Source organism: Ammospiza caudacuta, chromosome 4 (assembly GCF_027887145.1).
Source record: "Ammospiza caudacuta isolate bAmmCau1 chromosome 4, bAmmCau1.pri, whole genome shotgun sequence".
NCBI lineage: Eukaryota > Metazoa > Chordata > Aves > Passeriformes > Passerellidae > Ammospiza > Ammospiza caudacuta.
The window spans coordinates 63,464,573-63,491,047 of record NC_080596.1 but is presented as its reverse complement, the minus strand read 5'-3'; the positions used below and the strand labels follow the sequence as shown (position 1 = coordinate 63,491,047).

At 35.5% G+C, this 26,475-nt stretch overlaps 1 protein-coding gene across 3 annotated transcripts in view; it reads right to left on the bottom strand.

Moving 5' to 3' along the window:
• Positions 1-26,475, bottom strand: part of CPEB2 (cytoplasmic polyadenylation element binding protein 2) — a 51,442-nt gene that overhangs the window by 18,170 nt on the left and 6,797 nt on the right. Inside the window, exons 3-6 of one of the 3 annotated variants that reach the window (XM_058803515.1) lie at positions 18,408-18,498; positions 10,399-10,449; positions 3,810-3,833; positions 124-294 (exon numbers count right to left, since the gene is read on the bottom strand). In XM_058803515.1, the coding sequence (XP_058659498.1) occupies positions 124-294; positions 3,810-3,833; positions 10,399-10,449; positions 18,408-18,498 (337 nt within the window). The remainder of the gene's footprint in view (positions 1-123; positions 295-3,809; positions 3,834-10,398; positions 10,450-18,407; positions 18,499-26,475) is intronic. The other 2 variants (XM_058803516.1, XM_058803517.1) reach the window with 2 other exon arrangements.

The window sequence follows — 26,475 nt, the reverse complement described above, 5'->3', positions numbered from 1 at the left end:
AGCCTTTTGCACAACATTATTTTTCAGCTGACTGTCTTATTTTTACTACTCAAGTCAGGTTTTTCATGACCTGTTTTTGTTTCTCCCTCCCAACATAGGGTGCTTGGTTTCCAGGCAGCTCACCTTCATCAATATCCGGTGGAAGCCCTCCAACGAACACCTTCCGAGAGAAACGCTCGATTCGCTCTCCGTTCTGATGAGCTGAATAGCAGGTGGGGGAATTCAGGACTCCAACTTGATCACTGTGCCCATCATCCAGCAAGCCATCATCTATTGGGAAGAGGGAAGAACGGCCTTAAAAAGAAAAGATAATAATGTACATTAAAATAATTTTGTGGCAGTACGTGGTTTTGTAATTTTAGGGAATGGGGAATAGCAGTCTGGAGAGTCAAAATGAAAACACCAAGATATTAGAAATGTTGATATTAGTTTAAAGAAAAATTAGAGGAATGAAAAAATGTGTTAAACTTCAAAATGGAATTTCAAGATAGCAAGCTGACATCACTCTAAGTGTATACTTCATATTACATTATATGGTAGTTGCTCTGCTGCATCCAGTAGATAAGTGGTAATTTTGTTTTAAGTAAAGGGTCTTATTTATGAAAAGAAAATATTACAGATTGCTTAAGTGAGCTTTGTTAGTCTGCCTTTGGTTTAGCTTCAATTTGAACTTGTAATTTCCTCCACCTGAATTTAGACAGTGTGTCTAAACTCCCTAAATTTTAATTGAATAGGGAAACCAACATCCCTATCACAAGTTTCAAACACGTATTTCTAAAGGTATTGGATACTGCTAACATAAGAATATACTCAATTTCTAAGAAAGCAAAAGAGAATTTTAGTAAATGTGTAAAATGTAACACTTGAAAAATGAGTCACAATGCTGATTTATTCTTCTCACTCTCAATTTACTACAGTTTTGGAGGGAAGCCTTGTGGCAGTTCCTAACATGTAGTAAACTCCAGTGAGTTTACTGTTACCCTGAAAAGCAAGTGCAAAATCTGAGAAATTTACAGGATGACTTTGCAAATGCAATCTGACCCAAACAGACACTTGGAGCGCAGAGGGAAGTGAAAATATGGTAATTCTGTCCCACATATTTCTTCCCCATTTCATATTTACAAATTTTGTAGAACTCTGAACAAAAAAAAAATTCAGAAGGCCAGGATATTTATCTTGGCATATTCTATCTTTTATTGCTTTAGTCAGCAACATAAAGATTAATGATAGTTTCAAATTCAGAACTCAGTCTTTTAATTGCAAAAAGCCCCAAAAGAAAGACTCCGTGAAGCAAAGCAAATGATCCACATCACTATTTCTTCTGAAATGCCATTTTCCCTGTTTGCCACTTATTTAAAAAATAATCATTAATTAAATCAACTGCTTCCCCAGAAGAAGCAAGAAAGCCAAATCAAAAAACAACCTAGCACGCTTCTGGGAAGCAAGCTAGTTTTTAATTTTAAACAGACAAGTTCTTCCAGATTCACCCACTGAAAACCCATAGTCAGGATCAGTAGGTCCCTGACAGCTGAGTCCACAGTACCTTGGCTGTGAGCAATACTGCAGACTTTAATTCTCCAGCTCAGGAGAACATTAGCAGTAAAGCCTGGCAGGAATACCAGCAGATCCAGTGCTGACCAGCTGGGGTGACAGCAGTATGAAAGCCCTTAATTTCCAGAAGACCACTTCAGAACCAGATGTTTAAAAGACAAGGGTGGAAAACAGCAAATATTGACCAATGACTTATGTTACAGTAATGCCTATTGACACTGATGTGGTATCTCAATAAAAAAAACCTGAATGAAAGCACAGGACGATATAAAACAGGATGATATAAAACAACCAAATACCATAAATTATCATGAGGAGCACAAAATTAAAAGCAGGACTGCAGCACTGTATCAAGTAACAAAGAATGTTAACTGCATCATTTTTATGGTGGCATATCTGTGTCTTCAGCAGAAATCCAATGAAGAGGAGTGAAGCAAATGCAGAAAGCTACAGCAGGCTCCTCCTTTCCATTAGAATTGGTGATAGGTATGTTTGAGAATGACTAGGGGGGAGCAAGAGATGCTTGGTCTTGTAAGGACACAATCAACAGGTCTGCAACAGATCAGCAGAGTTGTGGGAAGTGAGGAAGTGGAAGCATGCAGCTGGCTCTCAATGGGACAGAAAGGTGAGCGAGCAATGGAGATACATAGCCAACATAGCTGGATGAAGCAGGCAAGAAGATTCCTCTTGTATATCAACTATTTAGGCATGAGAGGAGCAAGACTGAATTTATGACTGTAGCAGCTGCATACTATAGATATGAATTTAGTTATGAAAACAAGTAAGAATGATCAAATCTTTAAGATGTATATGAACAAGTGGTAAGATTTGGTTGCGCAACCAAGAAAGTTGGATGCAATGAATTTCTGAATTACTAAAGTGAATGATGGAGAAGATGGAGCTGTTACCATAATGACAGTGACAGGAGGTAGTGCATGATGGAAGAAATAAGACTCATATTGCAGGAACCTGCAGGTAACTGAAAGTGGAAATTTTAAAACATTCCACTAATAGAGGAGAGTTATTCTCAATATCTTAAATCTAATATTATTGTAATTTAGCTTGGTTTATAAGAAGTGCTTCTTAGACAATAAAACTTATAATGTAGACAAGTATATCATGGGGAAAACAGTCTTAGAATAACTCTCAGAATAACTTATTTGTACCCACAGACCCATGTTAAAATCTAAGAACAATGAGAATTGTTCTTTACAAATAAAACCAGCAGAACATGTTCTGAAGCGATACCAGAGAGCTCAGTTTAACTTTAATGTGGATAAAGGTTTGCCAAAAGCACTGGAGCTCCTGTGAGAGCTAAGGTGACATCAAGGACAATAGATAAACACTTTCAGAGTAATATAGTCTATGGGATTCCTATTACTTTCTTCTCCATCCTCTTCACTTCTAAATGTCTCTCAGATAAAGAAAGCAAAAAGGTAATTTGCTTTTCCATTTCAACAGGCTTTCACATTTCTCTTGATGACTATGAATAAAAAGGATTAGCCCTTCTAAACACTTTTTTGTTTTTTAACAGTAAAAAAATAAGCAGAATCTGGCAGGAATTGTCAGAATGATTGTACTAACTGTTACATCCACTGGCCAAGATCTACAACATCAGCCCTCTACAGATTATGGCTACCAAGCACTAGGTTATGAACCAATGCAGAGACCAAGACAGACACATGAACCCGTGTATGTGGTGAGTACCAGAAGCTACCAAAGATCTTGGTACTTTGTTCTTGCATGTTTTACATGCTCTTTATAAGAACTTCACATCACATCCTAGCACAGTTAAAACAGTAGAGCTTTTCAAGGTTAGTGCACATATATTGGCTTATACTATGAAAACGTGTTTACTACTTCTAAGAGCAGTCTACTAGATTTCTTGCTAAGTTTAGAAAGGCTTTTTGCTTTTACTCTGCACACTACTGCTTCTACAGAAGCAAAAGGAGTTAGAAGGACAACTAGCAAACTGTATACTTTTAAAGGGGGTAATGACTGCAAGCAGTACCCATTAGCATGAACTAAACCATGATTAGAACTGCAGTTTTTAACTGATTAAAGGATTTTCAATTCAGACTCTAAAAGAACAATGATCATAACAATCCAGACTGTACTCCTTCCCTCACACCCTCCATCCTCCCCAAACTAAGATAACATGCAGATAAGCAATTACAATCAATAATCTGGATTAATTAATCATAATGATCAGTAACAGATCAGAATTAATTGAACTGTAACAAACAGAAGTGAATTACCTCGTCTTCGCCCATAACTCCTCGCTGCATGCAAACAAAGGACAAATTGTAAAATGTCAAATAACTGTATCATGCCCACAGACTAAAATATTTAAGATACAAAGAACCATGTGGGTAAGTAGTAAGTAAAAATCTGCATCTGTACTTGGTACTGGTAATTGTAGATGAGAATGCATTAAAATCACATATAAATACCATACTATTTTACTACTAAATTGATGTTAACTCCAGCTGTAAGTAAAATTCTTTCATATATTTCAACATCTTTAAACTTGATCTTCACTTCATGTTAATTATGGACAAATTAATTATGGGAACTTAGCAATTCATCCTCAAGATGTGATTTTTATCTTACACAAGCGCCTAAATAACACACATATGGTATCGAAACTGTAAAATGGAAAACACTACTGTAAAAAGCATGTAGCAAGTGTTAAATTAATCACAGACACATCCTGGTCCACATGGAACAGTTTGTACAGTCCTTTGCAGTGACAATGCAAATGCTGTAAGCCGTGACCTTCCTTTTTCATGAAAAGACCTAGCAGAAAATTAACCGCAAGGTTTTGTTTGAAACAAAAGCTGCCTTGTACTAGCAAACGAAATCAGGGCACAAGTCACAAGAAATAGCATTGTATCAAAAACACTGCACAAAGGCAAAGCAACAATTTCGCACAGACTGCAAGTAAATCCAAGATTTTCCTAACTTTTGAGTTTTGCAAGATTCTTAAAGAGATCATGCTTGCAGCTACAGTTCAGCAGACCATACTGATTGCTTCTCTGCCTGAAGGCTAAAAACTAAAAATAGACAGATTACTAATACAGAAACTATTAAGCTTTGTGCAATTTCTTAGTTACATTTCCACAGAGTATTTTCTATTCCTGTTTAACAGACTCAGTAGCAGAGAAAAATTACTTTAATCATTACACAGTGGCATTAAGTATCCAAATAGATGTTACTATTAACCATAAGATCATAGCAACATTTAGGAAGAGACAGCTGTGTCTTGGCATTATTGTTTTTATTTTACGAGGCCTCTATACATACACTTTTCCTAAAAGCAACTGTTCTGGGCCACTGAAATACATACTGACTCAAAATCACTGATTCATAAATGTCATTCATTGTTCCATTCTCATATTATGAAATACTTATATACTGGTACCGCCTATTTGATTAGGGGTTTTCAAAAATTTTATTAAATATAGTATTTTTTCCCTTTGTTATCTTGATCCCTCCCTTCCAACTAGAAATACAGTGGATTGCTTATGGAAGTTTGAAAAAAAATCTTTCTTGTTTTTGCTCCCTTAGAAAAGTTATTTTTACACAACAGTCCTGATACTTCTATCCAATTTGCACTGAACTTGCTTTCAGATTTATTCTCTCTCACCTGAAATAATTATTATTGAAGAGAATAGTTTTTGCTTAAAGGTTTTCATATCCTTAAAACTTGTACTGGAAAGCCAAAAGAGAAAAAAAATCCACTTTCTGAAAGAGACCTGGGTACCTAAACAAGTATAAACACTTTAATTCATATTTCCAACATCAAAACAGAATCCACAAAGCTGTGTATTCTTCTGTGTGACCAGCTCTCTCACTAGGTGCTGGGGATTCTGACGCTGAGCTTCAGACACATTTTCTCCCTGAAGGCAGGCCCTCAGAAGACGCAGTTCTGTGGCAGTGCTGCAGCATGCACAAATCTTCTCTGACTCCTGGCCAAAGTGACTCCCACGTAGCATTAGCAGCAGCATCACCAAGCCCTTGCCTAGCCCCCACATGCTTTTTTTAAAAAATAAATTCCATCCACAAATAAAACTAGAGTAAGCAGGGAAAATTCAAGTGCAGCCCATCCACAGCAATGTCTGCAGTGCCGTGTTCCCTCTCAAAGGATAATACAGTGAGGCATATTAATATTCACTTTTCGGCACAAGTGTCAGGATAATGCTTTTCTTTTCTTCCATCCCCTTCAGCCCACCAAACCAGCTCAACTATTTTCTTACATTTTCATAGTTAAGACAAGTTGATATGCAGAAGAATATGTTGTTACAGAACAACTGAAATTTTTTCTTTGTGCATTCAAAAAAAGGAAACAGTAATTTTAAGGAAAAACAAAAGAGTTACTAAAATGTTAAAAAAAACCCCAATGCAGTTAGAACAGTAGATGGTGCAATGTTTTATATATATCGAAATTGCAACAACGTAGCAAAGTTATCTGTGTATTTCTTGCTTCAGTGAAACAACAAAATCAGGGAAAATGGGAGAAAAACTGTACCTGATGCTGTCATATAATTTACTTTGCTTGTATGGCAAACCTTCCTCCCTAAAATTCATGTCTTGCTCATTTAGAGTGCAAACTAGTGTGGGCAGGGACATAGTGCTACTTTGCATCTAGAAAAATGCAGATTTTCTGTATTTATTAAAATAATATGCATATAATGTTTTACACCTTACAGAGCAGCCATGCTTACAGGGCATGACAGCTGTATAAATATAGTTAATTACAGGTTTACCTATACATCAAGACTATACAGATGTATTTAACATACACATAATCAGTGCACATGTTATACATAAATAATTGCAGGGAAGACAGCTCTTTTGGAAAAGGCCAGACACTGCAGGCAAATAACTGATTTACAGCAACAAAAAAGGAGAGATTAAACTGTTTTCCTTAACTTGTCCAAATACCAAGTCATACAGAAATTTGCCTTTTATTTTATAAAGCTGGATATTTTAATTAGCCAGTAACTTGGAAAGATTTCAAATGAGTGAGAATGCATGAAAGACACTTTCATTATAGAAAATATCAATTAGGCAACACATACAAGAAGTATAATGATGCCCAATAAAATTAAATCCAGTAATACTGGAAACTTCCAAAATTAAGAATGCTGCATATACAACAAAGATTATAGCTAAAACCTTCTTTTTCTATATCGCTGAAGTTGCATGCTAATACAGCTTACACCCATCAGAAAAATTAAAATCTCCCTTTCTGCAACATAAATCAGGTCACATATTTAAAACATAAGTAAATACGTTTGCTGTGCATGTTTATCTAACCTGAAGACAATAGAATTGAACATTATGTGAGCAATGCTACCACAAAGATACCAAATGTATGGTTTCGTTTTATTCAGACACATATTTCATATACACAACCAGAGATCAAATATACACACATTGCAAGAACTCAGCTGAATGATGAAGCTGAATTAAAAACACTATGTTGTGTATCAGGAAAAACTATCAGGCAAACTTCCTACAAAGATAAAATATGATTTGTCACTAACATTATGACATAACGATCAAATGGTGACAGAGACATGATGAAGCCCTTTTCATTAATAACTGTAATTTAAAGAAATCCATAAACAGTTACAGCAATAATATACAGCAATAATATACAGCAATAATATCCCAAGAGTCTAGACTAAAGGAGGTAGATGCCTAATTCCCATTTCATTCTATTGGATTTGGGTGTCCAAATTCCATTTAAATTTCTTTAGAAATAACACCTTCATAGATTTTAAGGCTGAAAGACATCATTACAACCATTCAAGCTGGGACACTTATAAGACTAAGACACTTATAAGAAGTTCATTTAGCAATTCCTGTATTGGAAGTTTAGTAATTTCTGATTGAAGTAATTCAGTAATTTCTGATTGAAGTGCTTTCTTTAGAAGCACAACCAGTTATAGTATCTGTAACAAGTCTAATACGCCCTTGCTAAACGAATGAAATGGTGAATTATGTTTCAACAGCAACTCAAAAAATTCAATGCTTTAAAACAAGAGAAAGTGGGGCAAACCCCATAATGGGGAAAAAACACTCTACATCCCAAAAAACTTGACTCTTGCATTATTACTTGTTTCAAAAATGTTCTCTCTAAGCTGAGAAAGCTGCAGTCAGGTATACCCATTCCAAAGTATCTTTTTTTGACTTTTGAGAGATAACAGTCATTAAAAATGCATTACTTTTTTTTACAGCTTAAGCTGAAACAGATACATAATTATACATTATTTATTAAAACACATAAATCAGGTTTCCTTTAGTTCATGTCATTAATTTAAATAATGAAAACTGTAAATATTAATATTAGGTACAGTTCAGTAAGTACATTTTAAATGAGATGGAAAAAATCTATCATTTACAAAGAGGAAAAACCACCATCAAAAAAGTTCTATCTAGAAGTGCTTAGCTGTAAAAGGGCTGCAAAATTCCAGCCTGGGTCATGTTAGAACCTTTCTGGAATCCAGAGGCACCAGTTCACTAAAATAATCTCACTAAAATCCAGAGAGGGTCACTGTTAATTATTAGTGCCCGCATAAATGGGGAGAGGGTGTTTAAACATATTTGTGATTTGCTTTCATGAAGGTCTGGTATTCCTGCTCCTCCTTATAGCTACCACAGTACTTACTGAGAAATAAAGGGACAAATGTGGAGCCTTTGAATTACCAACTATTCTTTTCCCAAAACTCCCCCCAAGGCACCAGTTACAGGGACAGAGGGAAATGTTGGCTTGAACCCATTTAAGTGGAGAAGGAAATTGAGGTTTACAAGTTCATCACCAGGTGTTCAAACCATAATTCTCCTTATGGCACATTTGGAGGAAGTCCCTCAATTCTTGCTAAGAAAGAAAGGTTGCACAGAGTCTGAGCAGCTGGAGCTCCTCAAAAGCTGTTTCCAGTGCTTCTGTTCCTGAGCTGCAAGAAGCTGCAGTTCAGACATGCCAACCTGCAGGGGCTCTGAAGAGCATTCCTGACTGCCCTGGCCTGCACCAACAGCTACATCAGACTCCAGCTTTGTGCTAGAGACACAACAAGGCTCTAAACTCAATTCTAAAAGGCATAATTTAAAAAATTATGTGTTGCAGCACCTTTTAGATACTTAAACTGTTATTTTTATCTCACTTACTGAAGGCTGAAAATAATATTGCATCTTTTAAAGAGGACAGCAGTCATACTAAGTGCTACCTCTCTAAGTACAAGAGAAACCACACAAGCATTAAAAGCAAGATACTTTTCAGTGCATGTTCTAGCTTTGTGGTAAGATTTTAGGATAGACTGGTACCACTGTATCTCTCCAGTGCTCATGATAACAAAAAACCCCTTCTTTCCTAGATATTCAATAGAGTAACAACAGTTCCCATGTGCTTTTTTAGCATGCAAAACTCTAAAAAGAGAAGTTCACCATTCTAAGTAAAATTAAACAAATTAAAGTATTAATCTCTTACAGCCACCTCACTGAAATACTTCAGTTTCTCTTCATACCTTCCCATCTAACACTTCCTTGTACAGCAGCAGATAATGCCAATTGCACATATACCACCTGAACAAACCAGTTTGGAGAACAGGTCTTAAAGCTGCAGTTAAACACAGAAAGTAAAATGTTGTAGATGTTGTGACATCAAGCACATTGATATTCAGCGCAGAGGAATCAATACAGTGTTGTCTAAACACTGATTTTATTTCTATAGTTAAGTACCTGTTTTTTCTTTTCAAGATAGTCCATTATCTTAAAGTTACCTATTCAATACCAAAGGATCTACTTCTTCAAATGGCCATTGTACAGTATTTCCCTTTACCGGGCATAAAGGCAAATCTTAGTTTCCTTAAAATTTTAAACAATTTTAAACATTTGCTCAGTGTTATGCAGGGAAAATAGGTATTTGCTTGCATTTTTTATCCATTTGCACAAGTGTAAATGACTGTGCAGAATGGGTAAGGCAATTAAAAAAAAACACCAAAACCTAACAACAAAAAAACCAACCCTCCATATAATTTCAAACAGCAACGAATGTGTTCGGGCCATATTTTTTAAGAGATCTTTACTGTTAACCCTTAGACTCATCAAGTGAATGACAAAATGTGTACTTTGTGTACATCAGCTTCCATGTCTTCTAACCTAGACAAGCTGTGGCACCACAGCTCTAGTTTTTCCCAATGCAGAAAACACTTATGTGCAAAAGCCCTGATTTATTATTGACTTAGATGGATTACCAAGCTGTGCTTCCTTCTTTAGCTTTGAACAAAGGCTAAAGTTCATGCCTTCACTGAGTAGCAGATGTTCATGAAGTCTGACCTACTGGGAGAGGAACAAGAACATGAACTCTAACTTCAGCATATTTCATGGGTAGACACGTGCTTGACAAAAGCCACTTTCAAAAACCCCAGCAAAAATAAAATGTTATTTCACATGAGTGTAATGCAAAGTGTCTAGTTCACTCTTTATTTACCCAATATAGAAAAACATGTGTTTCTGGCCTTCTTATTTTTCTAATTCCTGTTTCAGTATAATAGATTTCCTACAGCTCTTTGGAAAACATATCCCTGGATTGCTTGAGAACAAAACAGAATAGTGCATCATTATGAGCATTTCAGATTTCCAATAAGCTAGATATAATGAAAGTCTGTTGCAAGATTAGCTCTTGCCATTCAACTCCAAGAAATGGCAACAGTCCCATCAGTGTTGAAGACCACAGGCAAGTAATTCAGTAACAGAATAGCACAGTATAATTTTATACCAACATGTCAGATTTAAACTAAGCTAGAGATAATTAGAAACTGTTATAAGATTAGAACTTACCATTTAACATCAGAAGATTGTCAGTCCCCGGATGTGGATAATTCAAGCGACCTTAAGAGAAAACAAAAACCAAAGAACAAAACAAATGCAGAGGTTTTAGCTATTATGCCAGAAAAAATAATGAAAAATCAAGCTTAGAATTTGCCTAAGGGAAATAAAGAGCTAATATTTAACTCCAAGCACATTAACCAACAATACCCTTGACCCAAGTTAAAGCTGACAAGAACAGACTTCTTAACCTTAATTCTCTGGTCATAAGATCTGCAGTGTACTTTGGGATCAGCTCCAATAGGATAAAGCCACTTTTTGTTTCATGACACCCAGAAATAGTGCTGACTGCTTTAGTCTCCTCTTTCACAGCGACTGTGAATAACTGCACTATGCACATTGCTTAACAGAGTGGCATTTCTACAACTTCATGCTTCTCTACTGAAGCAATTTAAGAAAAATCATGTCAGTAAAGAAATAAGGCATACAGATTTTATTAACTGATTTATGACTGCATCTTGGTGTATTTCATATAACCCTGGTATGTAATATTTTTCAGTAGGTCCAGTAACATTAGAGCAGTTGCTTATATACAGATTCAACAAAATTAAAGACTATTATAGATAAAATTTTCAGCATTTTAGACAGAAAAAAAAATTACACGTAAACCTTATATCATGACATTAGAATTTTTCAAGAATTGCATTTTACTACACCAGTGGTACGTTATACTTCAGTACTTAAATGAATGGTTTAAAATACATAGCTGAAGAGTCCATTCACTGAAAATTCCTTTTTATTAAAGGAGACTTTTTCTTTTTACAGGAAGCTGCAAATATACCAGTAGTGCACATTGACCTAGAGAGACACTTACAATAACTGCTGTGTTTGAAAAAAATGTGGTTGAATGTGCAAAAAACTGCATTGCCATCTATCTTGCTATTCAAATTTACTTGCTTGCTTTTAATTTGAAGAACATTTTATTTATATATGCGAATACTGTAACTTAAACATCTAAATCTTTTGAAGGAAATGGGAATGCTTGTAGAGGCATAAAGAAGAACCCAGTCTGGAAGCAATGGGCATGTAGAACTCACACATTTTTAAAGGGTCATACATATGCAGATGGCTTGCAAGAAAAAGAAGCCCCAGGGGGGGAAAAGCAAGAAAACCAAATCAGCAAGCTATATATTAAGGCTGTCTAGCAATTCTTATCATACTCTGCTTGGTCCTCTACTGCTGGAAAACCCATGAGCTTAGCAGCAAGACTAGAAATTTCTTTAAGTAGTTCAGAGTCCCAAGGGACACCTTTGGGGTTAAATAAAAAATATTTTTGTTGTAAATCTGTAAATAATAGGGTTTAGGTTTTCCTCTTCTCCTTTAAGAAACCAACATAGTAATTTTCTGCTAAAAAATAATTTTAAAATATACACATTGCAAACTCTGAAAGCTAAAACTTCAAAATAGCAAGATTAAGATAATTTAGGAAATTTTCTTCAGCCTTATTATTTACAGGCATTGTGGAAAAAAAAAAGATTTTTATATAGCTATGAACTATTTGTCGTCCCAGATTTTATTATTGTAAGAATGGATGGTATCAGAACACCTACAGATTAGGTAAGAACATTTTGCTGTTGAATTTGGAAGCACTGAAAAGCTACAGGCTCCTGGAGAAGGGCAGATGAATTCCACCCAGAAATGCTGTCTTCTCTAACTTCAACAGAATCTTTGAGCAGGCTAAACAAAACACTAAACACAAAAACCTTGTTGGAGCCTCTATGCTTCTTGTCTTCAAAGTGTCCAGTTTTAATATATTTATTCTGTTATACTGAACACCTACAACTACATCTAATGTTTCTTGGAACTATAAAAATTCCACCCTTCTAGCAATGCATGCTGGTAAAACAGGCAAAGAATCAGGAAAAAGGCATCTTTAAATTGCAGTCTGGGAGCTGCCACAGCTCAGCCTGGAGTTTAACTTACTTTGCTATACTTCTTTTTGCTCTATCAAGGCTAACATTCATTTGTCTAACAGCAAGAATTTCACAGGACCTGTGAAACTGTCATATCATAAACATGATCGTCACTGTCATATCATGTTTATATACATTGCTATAGAAACATTTGCAACAGCATTATTTGCAAATCAGAATGCTCTATTTATCGACAATAACAAATGAAATTGTGAGACATTATCTCAAACTTGCTTGATTCTGTGGTGACAGTCTTTCTCCCTGTCTGAATTTATCCTATTTTCCTATTTAGCAAGAGAGACAAAGGATAGGGTTTTTTTCTTGCAATTATTTCATAAACAGAAGTCAGGTTGAAGGCCTACCAGGAGAGAGAAGCTCACCAGTGTCAACATCTGGGGAGGAAAACTTCCAAAAATAGTAAATTCTAGGTTATGTAATTCTGCTTTTGCATTCTTTTGCTTTTTTCCTTTATAGCTTCACAAATAAGCTGCATTTCAAACACATATGCCAAGCTGAAATAATGAAGGACTTATCACCGAGTGGAAGCAAAGGACTGCACCAGGCAGCTGGGCCCATCACTGCAGCCCAAAACCCCATCTCATTGTTGAGGAGATGAATTTGCTAACTCACATAATGAATGATTTCAAGATTAGAAAGGAAAACAACTAACAAAATATTCACTACACTGCTGTATTGATACATGTAAGTTTTATTTACATGGTTATTTCAATGAAACCACACTTTAATGCATTCTTGTGAACTAAACCCCTGTATTTGTTACCTGGTCTACAACTTGGACATACAACTTTAAGAACATTTTAAACACAGAATGTTTGCTTACTTTTCCAAAATGCAATCATTGCTACTTATTTATAATATTAGTTTAGGTTCCTATTTCTCAGCTTAATCTGTTGAAGTAAAATGAACTGTTTTCTAGGCTGTCCATCTGAATTTCATGACATACATAAATTCAGAACATTTCACATATGGAACTGGGTTCAAGATCAGTTTTATACAGAGCTCAGACCACAGCATTTTTGAACAGGTTATTCTAGTTAAACGGACACTTACTATATTAAACCTCACTTAAAATATCATTATGTAGAATACAGAAGATGGAAGCACCATCTTGTAACAATTGACTTTGCTTCTATCACATACATCTGTCTAGCTGGCTATTTTCACTGTATGTTGTTCGATGCATTAAAAAAAAGACACCATTTTAAGAACAAGGCACAAATCCTATCTAATCCCATGCTGCTTCAATGTCAGTAATCTAGAACTGCATAAACTATTCAATGGTCTTTTAACAGTTCCAGTAGTCTCCACCTGCTTAAAAAGGTAGTTTTAATAATAAAGATGATTGAATAGTTTAAAGTCAGCTACCAATTAGTTAGAAAATATCTATTATTTAAATATTAGTCTTAGTCCATTCCTGAAAAATGTTAAGAAATTAATTTACTACCTCTCTACAGAACTTGTCTACAGATCCAAAATTTGTAACCTCCTATATTGGGAACAAATAAAGTGCCTAATATTACCATTCTGTATCAGAAAGATCATCATGTTACAGAAATTCTCTGTGCAAACCTGAACTTGCAATTTCACCATGCTACTGCTAATTAGTAATTCTCATGTATCATGGCTAAATTGAAACTAGCATTGCCAAGAAGCAGCAGGTAAGCCTGACACTCCTTATACAACCAGAATTCTATCAAATCTAGCCTCCTCTTCCTTACCTAAATGTAATTAATATGAATGGAACTGACTGCCTCACATGTATTTTTCAATGCATTCTTCTGTGAGGACAGAAAAAAAAAATTAGAAGCTTCAAGTAAGTTTTGGTGGGCCATTATAGCCACTGAATCAAATTAAGTCTTGCTAATCCAAACATGAGAAAAGAGTAACAAACTTAGTTTTAGCAACATTTCTGTAATCTCATGTTACTGATCGGGCAAAGGAAATATAAATTTTTGTAAACTTCTTTTTTGCATACTCTTATTTTAAGGCAAATTCAAATCTACTTTTAGAAATGTATACTTTTTATTCCTATTTAAATAAACTGTTGGAGGAATCCCCATATATTAAAACATTACTGACACAGATTCACAAGTTCGATACTCTCCCCTTTTTTACAAAGTCTTAGTTTGTTGTATGAAGAGACTGAGAATCAAAAACTCCTTATCCCTTTTCCTTTTTTCTTCCAATAGATCTTCTGAGTAGGACAGAAAAAGCTTCCAAGTCAAGCTTTTCCCAGAAAGAGAGAATGGCTGAGGATGACAGCAGTTTCAGAAAGCAGTTTTGGAACCAGTGTAGTTAAGACAGCAGCACAAACCCGTGTTTGGCCAACACCCAGTTACAGAAAGCCCAGAGACTGCATTTCCCAGTGCTTGCCGATCAACTGTGCAAGCCACAACGAGGCCAAATGGGCTGTCTCTGATAATCCATGTATTCACACAAATCAGTTTATCAAGTCTCAAATATATTCTTTTATCAGAAAAAGTTTCTAAGAAAGAAAGAAGTAACAATGTGTATGTAAGATTTCAAAGCCTTTTATGTGACAAGGGAGAGAATTTTTCCTCTATATTTTTTTCCAGCCTCAGAAATTCTTTTCTTGGCACAATTTGAGTTACTTTAGGAAGAAACTATGCAGCTTTAAACTTTAGAGCTTCATAACACAAAATACAGAACAAATGCCTTTGAAAGAAAGACAATGCTCTTTGTGCCACAGTCTTTACTAGAAACATGTTTAAAACAGCAGGTAATGAATCCCATTAAATCAGTCTCCTCAAGACTAATATATATTGCACAGAAAATGTAACAACTGCTTCTAAGCTTACTCCATAATCTTTTTCAGCCCAAATGCACTGCCTTTCCTGCTTCTTGACAGCAAAATACATTGATATTTGGGGGAGCAGAAGTGAAAAAAAGAAAATCAGGTACACAAGTGGTATGTTTGAAGAGTTATACTAGCAATACCTTTATGTGTCAGGTATCAGTATTTTAATTTTTCTCTCAATTGTTTTAAGAACTATTAGAAGAATGAAAAGGGTATGTAAGACCAATGATATAAAAGGAATTAATTTAACTTCAGTTTTTATTTCACTGGAATTGAATGGATGGGATAATCTTAAGGTCTTGTTATGAAATGCATTTCTAGAAAGGGAGATTATACATGGGAAAGATTAGTTTTAATATGATCAGTATTTCTGCTGCAATGACTAGTGAAGTCAAACATCTTCTCCCTATTACTCTACCTTGAAAGTATCTTATTGAAAGCTAAAAATTACTTTTCTTTTGATCACATGTGTTGTAATGACAAAGCTTCGTCTAAGCAAAGCCAAAACCAGTCATCTACAAACAATTTTCTGGCAGGCATAAACTTAGCTTTCAGTGAATCATATTTGAAATAATTTTTTTTCAAGTTCATGAAAGCAAAAGTGGTGAAATTTCACTTGTTCCTAAAATGGATCTTGTCATGCAAAACTTGAAGCTATGAGCTAGTACACAGACTGTCTGTTCTGCATTGTACAAAATTTGAGACAAGATGCTTAGTCATAGTCCAGATATTGTAAGCAGCTAAATCTGAAACACGTGCTTAAAATTCCAGGGACTTTCATTTTACTGCTGTGATCACATATAAAAGATGCATTGTTTTAGTGTGCTTATATTTACTTGAAAACTTGTCATAAAAATATTCCCTAGTTACAAAATACTCTTTAGTTGCAACAAAATATGTTGTATATTAATAAGAGCAACAAATAATATTCTTAATCCTGTGCATTCTGCATGCAAATATGATGGGGTTTTAAGTAAATATTAAGATTTTCTGTGGTGAAAAGCCAGAGAGACTGATATAACCAAATTACAGCTTCAGGACTGGCAGAGAAAAAAAAAAGTTAAAAGTTGCTCAGAAATTACAGAAATGCCCATTAATGGTGAAAAAAAATCAGAAGACAGTAGAGAAGAACTAAAAGGCCAGTACACCACAACACCTCCTCCTACCATTTCCAGTCTGTAAGGAACATTTCTCATGCCTTATTGTTAATAACATAGCTGAAATCACATCCACGGAGAAAAAAATATCTTATCCATCAAGTTAAATAGCAGCACACAATTACTCTATTTAAATTCAGTTGGCATGTGCATTGTTCTCTGGCACTCGAACAGAAAAATGGATTTCCTTTGAGTTCATCACTATCTATGGCTTCCATCTGTTTTAGTTCAAACATAAAACTTAGCAGAATTTTCACTGCAAGAACATAGCTGTTTAAATGTTAAAAAAAATCTCTTAACTGTAGACTGACACCATATTCTCATGTCCCTAGAAAGCACAGATGGAAACTACTGAGTTTTTCAAGGTATCTACATATGAACCAAATTAACTTTCAAGTCTTAAAGCTTTTTCTTCGCTTACTCTCCTTGGAAAATTATTATTGGAAATACATTATTTTCATCTATCATAACATAGTGAAATACAAAGAGACGACTAAAAATAAAAATTAGTATCTTCTGCGCTCACTGTGCCTCTGAAATCTCTTCTGCATTACAGAGATAAAATTAAAACAGTGAGATGGCAGGGGGAAACAAGCAACGAATTCCATTTGTCGTGTCAGCATGTACAGAAGGAAGAAACAGAGTAATTTTCATCTTCAGGAATGTGAGAGGTGCCAGTGGCAGTACAGTGCAGTAGATCTGCACTCTCTAGCTTTATGCCTAACAGCAGCTTTCAGACAAGGAAAGAAGGAGAAACCACCTGAGTGTAGCAGTTAGAAGCACAAATCCTCTGTAAGAGGAATGACACACCTGGTCATCTTAGCCTTGAAGAGACAAGCATGATTTTAGCACACAGCAGTCACCACTGGGCCAGCTGTTTACAGGCTTCAAACCTTTTGTTTTACCTAATGTTTTACAAACACGTAGAACAGACAGAAACTGAGTTTAGTAATGGACTCACATAAAATTGCAAAAATGGAATTGATTCTCCCTGGGCCACGATTCAAAATCACCTAAGAAAACTTAATTTTGGCTTCTACTTACTTTAAAGTCGAGGAAAATTAATAGTTTAAGTCAATGCTAGATACTTACAGATGCTTTGTAGAGATTTTCAGCTTGGGGAAAAACTCCAAACTTTTGGCTAACTATTTTAAATCTTAAAATAACATTAAATGCTATCTGAATGCTACGGGTCTTCCAAGTAATTACACAGATCTTAAAAGAATCATGAGCAGACTAGCAAGGTGCCTTCAAATTAGGAGAACAACAGGCCTTTCTGTGCTAATGCAATACACAGTAAGTATAGGACGTTCTAGAAATGGAGAATGGATGGGAGTAAATAATGCTGCAAAAAAAAATGGTTTAATTTTTTCTATTTCTTCAATACAGAGATTTAATTTCTACAAAGCAAGCCTAAAGTCTTGGATAATTTTAAAATTAGATTGTGTTAATCTAATTAGAACACCACAAATCAAGTAACATCTGATCAGCTCAAGTGAAATTGTTTGTGTTCTCTGCCCCAATGTTCAATAGTAAATGCTACCTGAGAAAGTACTGAAGAACAGAATTCACAAGAGTGAGTTAATGTACAGTGAAAAGAAGAGTTAAAATGGAAGCCCACACATAGTAGCTATATGCTCACTGCTGTGGCCAAATGATTTAATAGAGCTCAGGACTGTAAGAGGAACCAGCATTCTAAAGCCAACTGTATTTCTGAACTTCTCCAGATTTGGATGCATCAGTATGCTCCAGTAGATTTGAAAAAATATTTTAAAGGACAAATCCTGATTTTATCAATTAACTTAGGGGTTTTTTTCAGCTTTCACTGTAGAGAAAAGGAAAATTAGGTGGCAACACTTGGAGCGGTTTGTTTTAAGGGACTGTGAAACAATGTTTTCAGTAAAAGACAGCTTAAGATTGACTTTTCACCTGAGTGAAAAAGTAGTTCATTTTCCACTTTAATATGAACTTAGAATCTAAATTAGCAGCCAGTATTCATTGAAATATGCAGAATGGATGACCCTTTTTTCTTTACTTAGCATAATAACATACCTTTAAGTGGATCATGCTCTGCTCTCATAATGTCAATAAGGGAGTTTTCCAAAGAGTGCATATTCAGACTGTCATACATTCTATTTCGATCCTAAAAGAAAACAAAAGCCTTAGTATTGGTATACAAATTCTGTAGTTTTTAACAAAAAACTTGAAAGGAAAAGACAAGTTCCTTCTAACAGCTGCCCACTCAGACACTCTGAAGATGGACAATGATACAAAGTAAGATCTAATTTTATTAACTGTAATTTTAACAGCATCCAAATATAAACTAGAGATGCAGTGTGAAGAACTCTGTGTGATGCAGTGTGAACAAATGCTGTGTATGCATTTGACAGCCTGTGAAAGCCTGTTTCCTTCAAAACTGCTTGAATCAGTTCTACTGATCCACAGCACAGTTATGCAAAAGCCGATTAATGAAGGAGACTGATGTCTGTAAGAGTTCAATTTCATTTTATGCACAAGTGAAATAGTGAGGAAGGTGAGGAACTACAGGACAAGGACAGTCATGTCACATAACAGACAGCATTTTCTTGGTGCTTGGCCACCAGCCCCTGCCAGAGGGCACGCTCACTGGCTTCAGGGCCTTGTATGCAAAGATTTGAGTTACAAATGGTCAGCCCTTAATGGTTAAAGGGTGGAAAATTAAAGCTAAACTATGAAAAGAAAATGTCACAAATCTTACTAATAGATTATCAGCCCCATGGAGAACCATTTCTTTTATGTATGATTATTAGGAAGTTACCGTACTGTCTTTAGAAATACTTTCACTGACAGTAATAAAAGTTTTTGCAATGAACTGAGTATGTTTTCACTGATTTGGTTTTACCCAAGACATTTTCTCCCATGTTTTCCAATATAACCAAGTTACACACACAGAAAAAAGATGACTCCTAAATTCTTTGGTCTTTCTGGGATACCTTTTAGAAACTGAAAACAGTTTGTGTAAAACTACAATCTTTTCTACTTTCAAGGCTTCTGCCTAGACTGTACTGCACTTAAATCCTACAACTGTGCCTTAGTTTTACTGTGGTCTTTAGTAATTCAGCAGAGTAGGATGAAATACATCATATACATCCCAGGACTGATGAAATCCCCTAAAGATGCAGCCATGCATTAGTATGTATATAATAGGGACAAAAGGTATATCCCACATTCACTGTGACTTTCCATGACAGTTCAGCAGAACCACAGATTCACTTCAAACTACATCCCTCAGCAAACATGTATTCTTCACATTGGAGGAGTAAAAAAATTAAGCTTTGGACCAGAAGTCTTCTATGACACACACTATGACTTCTGATCAGCTTTGCCATGATGAAACTCATCAGTTTCATGTCTTAAAAAGTTTAGTCAATGTTGGGATGAAGAGGAAGAAGCCTTTTTCCTCATCTCTATCTCAAACAACTATTAAGAGTAATGGGCTCCTGTTGGGCAAGCAATCTGTTAAAAAAATAAAAATGAGGGTTTCTCTTGTCTCCTGCCATACCCCAGACCAAATGCCACTGACACTTCAAGAGGCGATCTTCAACCTGGATTGACAACAAGTCACCATCACTATTTTACTTCATAGTAACCTAATTTTGGGACTGGCTGGCTTTTATTCAGTTTAGTTGCCCTGAGAACCACCAAAGGAAACTGAGGTGACTAATCTGCTTCCATGCCCTTACAGGTTTGTTTCTCAACAGCACAATGAAAAGAACCTGCTTACCACAGCAAACTTGCTTTCTATAGAAGGTGTGAGCAGTGACCAAGCTGGATCTGCTTCCTACTGTCCCCAAGCATTCAGAAAGTATCTCATCAGGATTGTTAATGAAGTCTTAAATTCAGTTTACAGCACTAGCTGGTAGATAGCCAGTGCCCTTGCAAAAACCAACACTGAGTAAAGACAAAACACGTTTTGCTACTTTTGTAGCTGGTAAGGGAAAAGAGCCAGTATTGGTAAAAAGCAGACTGAAGTGTATATGGTGTTTCATCTTTGTAACAGGCTCATTACAAATTTTCTTATTTATTTTAATACTGCTACATACATATGTGCTGAGGTAGCACATGACTGTCTGGGAAATGGTCATTATTACAGACTTAATGACACTCTCTGGGCTCGGCCATGGTTAATTCCCACAACTGGGCTACTGGGGCCTACATCTTACAGAGGAATGGCAAAGTAAAACATGGAACATGATCTTGCAATTTATTTGTAAACTGCTCTACTGGGTGACATTGTGCAATGATTCTAACTTCACGCCTGCATTATTCTATTTTTAAAGTTCTGTGTATATAAAGCAGAAGGTCTTGCTCTGCTAGAAGCAGAAGGAAAAATAAGCTTTTCCCCATCCCTTTTAGAAAATTTGTGGTTTGTTTCCTTGAATTTCATTACTTAATTTTGGGCAGTGGAAACATACAATGGGCAGATACCACACAACATCAAAACATTGTGAATGCACTGCAGTACAGCAGAATTTAAATATGGGAATTGCACTCTGCTATCCCACTGCCCACCCATCACATTACCCAAATGTGAGTTTGGGTACTATCTTGGTAATCAGTGCCTCAAAACTTTCATCTCTATTCCAAATGACTCTGATGAATTGCACACTATAAAGCAACACTACTTGAAATTTAACTGTCTCTAAAGGAGTAAGTAATTCTTTGGGTACAAGGTTCATTCTAAACCTTTGTGCAGCTCAGCTTTCTAATGCTACAACACTGCTTTGAGCTCCCCAAATACGTACATCATATCTTTCTAGAGAACAGTTCTCATCTATGCTAATAGGAAGCTTTAATTTCAAAGCAGAACTTCAAAGTATTTCAGTAATGCGGGTCACACACCAGCCAGTATTTTCTAGAAAGGTCTGTTAAAACTGGACAACTCCACCACAGCAGGCACTACTAAATCAGAAAACTTCCATTACACTTTTGGTTGGTTTTTAGGACAAGCACAAAAAGCACTATCACAGACCATGATTGTTCCAGATCTCCATGCTGGGAAAACAGTCCCAAGAATTAGGATTAGCTTTAGTTTCATTATTCCAACACAGCTGATAAGCAGTTATCTTCTAAAACAACCTGGACATACTTTTAAAACAACATGGAAGTAGTTCCAAAAATTAGAACTATTTCCATGTTGTCTTAAAGAGACAGTTTCTGATAGTTTTGGAAGATAACTGCTTATCAACCATGTTGAAATAATAAAAGTAAAGATAATCAGTAGTGCAAAGGCACTGATACCTAAGCATATATGTTAATACACACTTTCTATCATCCTAACTCCAGAATTGTCAAGGTTGAATTCCTGTTAAATATTTTCCATTTCTTTCAGCCCTGTGGCTCATCAGTCCTGTGCTAAGAAGCAAGGGAATTCTTGTTGTGTCAGAAGGTCTGTATCTCAGTGGAGTGTCACAACATAATGTTAGCTTTTTTCCTCTCAGAGCTGATAGTTAATTTCTCCCAAACATAACAAATTCTCAGACTAGTTTTTTTACTTTTAACTGTCTAAATGTTTGACTCCTGCTTGATCTACCTTTCCCGTACTAGAATCACAACTGCAGACTGAGTGATATGGTTAAGTAAAAAATCATCTATGAAGGAAAGTTTACAGAAGATGGTAGTTATTTTAGGAATAGGAAAAGCACAAAGTATCCTTCCCACAGAATACAGGTGCTAGAAGGAGCTTTTGATAATGTCATGCAAAGTACACCCAAAGAGATGCATTTGAGAAGTAGTCCCCAAGCCACGCATCTGAATATGCATCAATGGAGACGGGCAGTTTTCTCTGAAGAGCAAGTTTCAGTACTAAACTCATGAACAAACAGGTTTTTTTGGCACATTCTGCTTAGGACTTCTATATATATCTGTGCAATCTATGCAAAGATTATCCTGTCTGAACATTCGCAGAAAATGCAATCACATCTCTAAGCTTATAAATTTTCACTTATGCATAAAGCAAATACAAGAACCACAGCTATTGAGAGGTGAATAATTTTGCTTATTTGGAACCACAAACACTACTTCATAGTTAAGAAGCTTGACACCTTTGAATTTTGGAAACATGCTTTAAATTACTGATTTGTGGGACTACTTGAAGTAAAAAAATGGAGTGCTAACATAGGTATTAAAATCTGTAAATGGTAGTATCTTTAAGGAATGATCTTTACATGTCTCTTCATATTCTAAAGAAATGTAGCACCATGAGATAGGAGCTGAAGGAGAAAGTCATAAAGTTTATAGTAATTTCAAGTATGGTCTTACTTGGCTGCAAGAAGGACTCCAACTTTGACCTTGATGAATTAACTGAGTTTGTTAAAAGTGAAATTAAAGGAGTCTTTTTAAAACAGCTTCCCCCACTAAAATATTAACAAATTCCATTTTTTTCACCTTAAACCTGACCCCTGAATAAAAATGTGCTTTAAGACTAGAAAGTGACAGGTGATTTAGTAATAAAGTATCTATCTACATCTTAAAAAGTACCTGAATATAGCATTCATTGTTAATGCTAGCAGTAATAACAATTCCCACATACATATTCTAAAATACCTCTACTAAGCTCTAAATTTCAAGTCATTCTCATTTTATTGAGGATATACTATAATCATAAGTCCCTGCTGAAACCATAACTAGTGTGAATGAGAAACTAAATGTGAAAACCTATTGGAACCATTTTAGCTCTATAAAAAAGGAGGAAGACTTCAAAGTCAACACAGAAAATTGCTTGGTTACTTTGCAGTGTCATTAGTGGTAAAGATGAACTAAAGATGTCTGGCAGACATCTGTGAATGGCCAACCTGACAGCAAATAAAATGACACCATCAGCTACATAACTAAATTGAGCCTAAAACACACCAAGAACAGGTGCTGTGGCGAAGACACACCCACTTCCCAGCTACAGAAGCATTTAAAAATGAACAAAAAATCCCAATACTGGAGTACTTCAACTCAAAAATATGTCTTCATCACCTGGGAACAACCAGACACCAGACTATGTAGATGATTAAACTCTTGGCAATCTTGACTTACGTGGCAAATCTAGAAAATTTGCATATTGATAATTTCAATGAAATATTCAAAGGGACATTTAGATATTTGAAAGAGAAGTTGTTATTCAAATTTTGAGTTTCTCACACCCTTGCCCCACATCTAGAAATATCTATACAGTCTTGAGTACTAAAGTGCAAATACATCAGCACATATAGCAAATGTACTTTTGGATGGATCTTAGGTGAGAAATTCATTTTAGCTCAGAACAAGGCGAGATAAAATACCCATCATATACTCACTCCTTTACTATCATGGCTGTGAAATATCTTGTTGAATTTTTCTAACTCTGATTTTGTATTGCATTGATAGAATGAGCTGTTTAATTCAAGAAAATTTAAATAGCAGCAGGAAAGTCTTATATCATATGAAGTCATAAAAACATCTGCATGGTAAGACCTACAAACTTCCCACTAATTGATTGCTTTGAATGGCTAATCTGTGCAGCTCCTATACTATTTATTCAAAGGTTGTGATCCTGAAGTTAAAAGCATGGCCACAGAATGCTTTCCCCAGTTAGAGATATCCCCAGTATGGTCCTCAAACACAAATACCTGGTTGTGTGTGATATTTTAATCAGTCCCAGGCAATCAATCCACTGCATTAAAAACCCTGAAACTGTTCTGTTCCAGCATAACCTCAGTAAAAACAAACTGGTAAAGCCTGTTTGTTTAGTGTTTGGACAATTACATTACTCTGAAGAGTAAGAAAATTCTGCAGGTAGATAATCTCAAACCTTCAAGTTTAACATCAGCTGCCAAACACTCAACACCTTTGAAAAAATTGGCCACATTTACTAGTCTAAACATGGCATTAGGAAAGCAACTTTAAAAACTTGCTCTTCACCTAATATTCACTGGTATGTGTATCATTTAGATTAGCTATTGATATGATGTAGAAATGATACTAGAATTATCACATTGAAAATTTGAAATTTTCCAAATGGAAGTGATTCTAAGGCAGAAGAACATGACAGCTGCTTAAATTATCTAAAACTAACACCTGTTGTGACACAACATTAAACATTATTTTGTTTTTCATGTGATTTGCTTTCTTTGAAAACTTGAGCACATTTCAAAAAGAAACAGAAAAAGAAACAGAAAGATCTGCATTTGTGCAAGATACTGCCTCACCACACCAATCCCCAGCTGGAGAGCTATGTTTAAACACAGAATAAGAACACTCAGCTTTCAGGACCATGAACATTACACACTGTTTGTCTGAACAAACAGGAAGGACAAATCAAGGTGAAAACCACCCAGAAACATGGTGTATTTCCTTAATTCAAAAGGGACATAGAAATTAGATTCATGTTCATAGAATGCAGTGGTTTTACTATAATGAAAGTAGTCAAACACTGATATGTAGTATTAAATATTTTTAACAGGTTTTAGTAAAACTATTTGCACGACAGTAAGAAAAACTAAGCTTGCAGTCAAAAGAGAGTTAGCAGAAACTGCAATTCTCAAAAAAAAAAGTAAAAAGTTAGAATAGTTAATAATTTTCCTCATACATGCAGTTTAAATCAAAAAAGTGGATATACAAAACATGATCTCTGTCCTTGGGTTTCATCCACAGATATGCCTGCAGCAAGTTTTTCGGGTAAAAACACCTGCATAGAAGTTTAGAAATATATTTTCAGCTTTGTACCCTATAACCGGGGCTTTTTTTTTTTTTTCTTTAGGTCAGGGAATAAAAGAGACTATTCATATCATCTGACTTCCTGAAATGCAATGTAGGTGCCTAAAGTGGAATCCCAGGGGCTGCATAAGGTCAGTGGTGGCAGGTATGTTCTTCTAGAGAATTAGATTATCTAAATAAGGAACCTAGATTCTCTCTAAGGACAGAGAAATAGGCCCCTCAATTAAATGCTTAACATGCAGGGTGCCAATACTTGACAAGATTTCTAACTGTCCCTTTAATGATTCAAGTCCAAGGCAACAACCCTTCCCCATATGAAGTACAATGGTGGAAACAGGATGGCTGAACTTAAACAAAATTACATCTACAGGTTTTATGTTTATGAAAGAATTGTATTTGATGCAGTTTGTATTAGCTTAAAATCCTGAGAAAGGCAGAAAAGCTTCTAACAGTGAGGCACATAAGAAAAACTTGGCTATATGCTCAATTTGCTCATGTTCAAATCAGTGTTGCCGTGATGCTTAATTATTTTTTACTTAAAACCAAAACAAACTGCTGAACTTTTAAAAAATCCTAAGAGATGTCTTCCAAAACTTCTGGAACTAATGTGGCCATTGAGAACTCAACTTCATATGGGGTATGTTTCAGTTTTAACTAAAAAGTAGAGAAATGTGCCTTCATCCCTACAAGCAATACTCATAATAGTTCACTCATTTATCAGTAATGACATTCATTGTCACTGGTATATTAAGTTTAATGTCAAGAAATGGTTTTTTTTTTCATCAGAACTGATGCCAGCTCTATTCTGGGACCCACCCAGCAATGCAAACACCAAAGAATAAAGAAGTTTGATGGAAGGGCAAAGCTTTGAATTTGCATACAATTCCCCTGTGGTTTATCACGTTTGCCTAAGGTACTTGTTTTTTCAGAAAATGGATGAGCAGCTAATGTACTGAATGCTTTCCAGACTTTGGAAAAATATATAGCATTTTTAAAAAATGGTAGCTGAATATTGAAGATTACACAAAGTCCCTGAGAGCACTGGCTTTTCTAAGCCAGTTTTTAAATGGCTAATTTTGAGCAAGCTAAAGTTTGGAAGAGTGGTGCTTTGTCCCCTCCACTACAAAATTATTACAGCAGTTAGCCCAAAGAAAAAGGAATTCTGCTGAACTGTGAGTGATGCAGTATGAATCCCAACATGCACACTAAGATGTGTTTGCTCTGTGGAAGCTTGGAAGAGATAGGTAACTTCTAAATGCACATAAATGCTTTTGTGCTAGACTTTCCAAACAGCACAAAATTTAATTTGTACTAATTTTTTAGTATTTTCTGAAATTGCTACTGTATCTTTAATAACTCTCAATCTAAATACCACAGCCTTTTATGGAAGGAGACA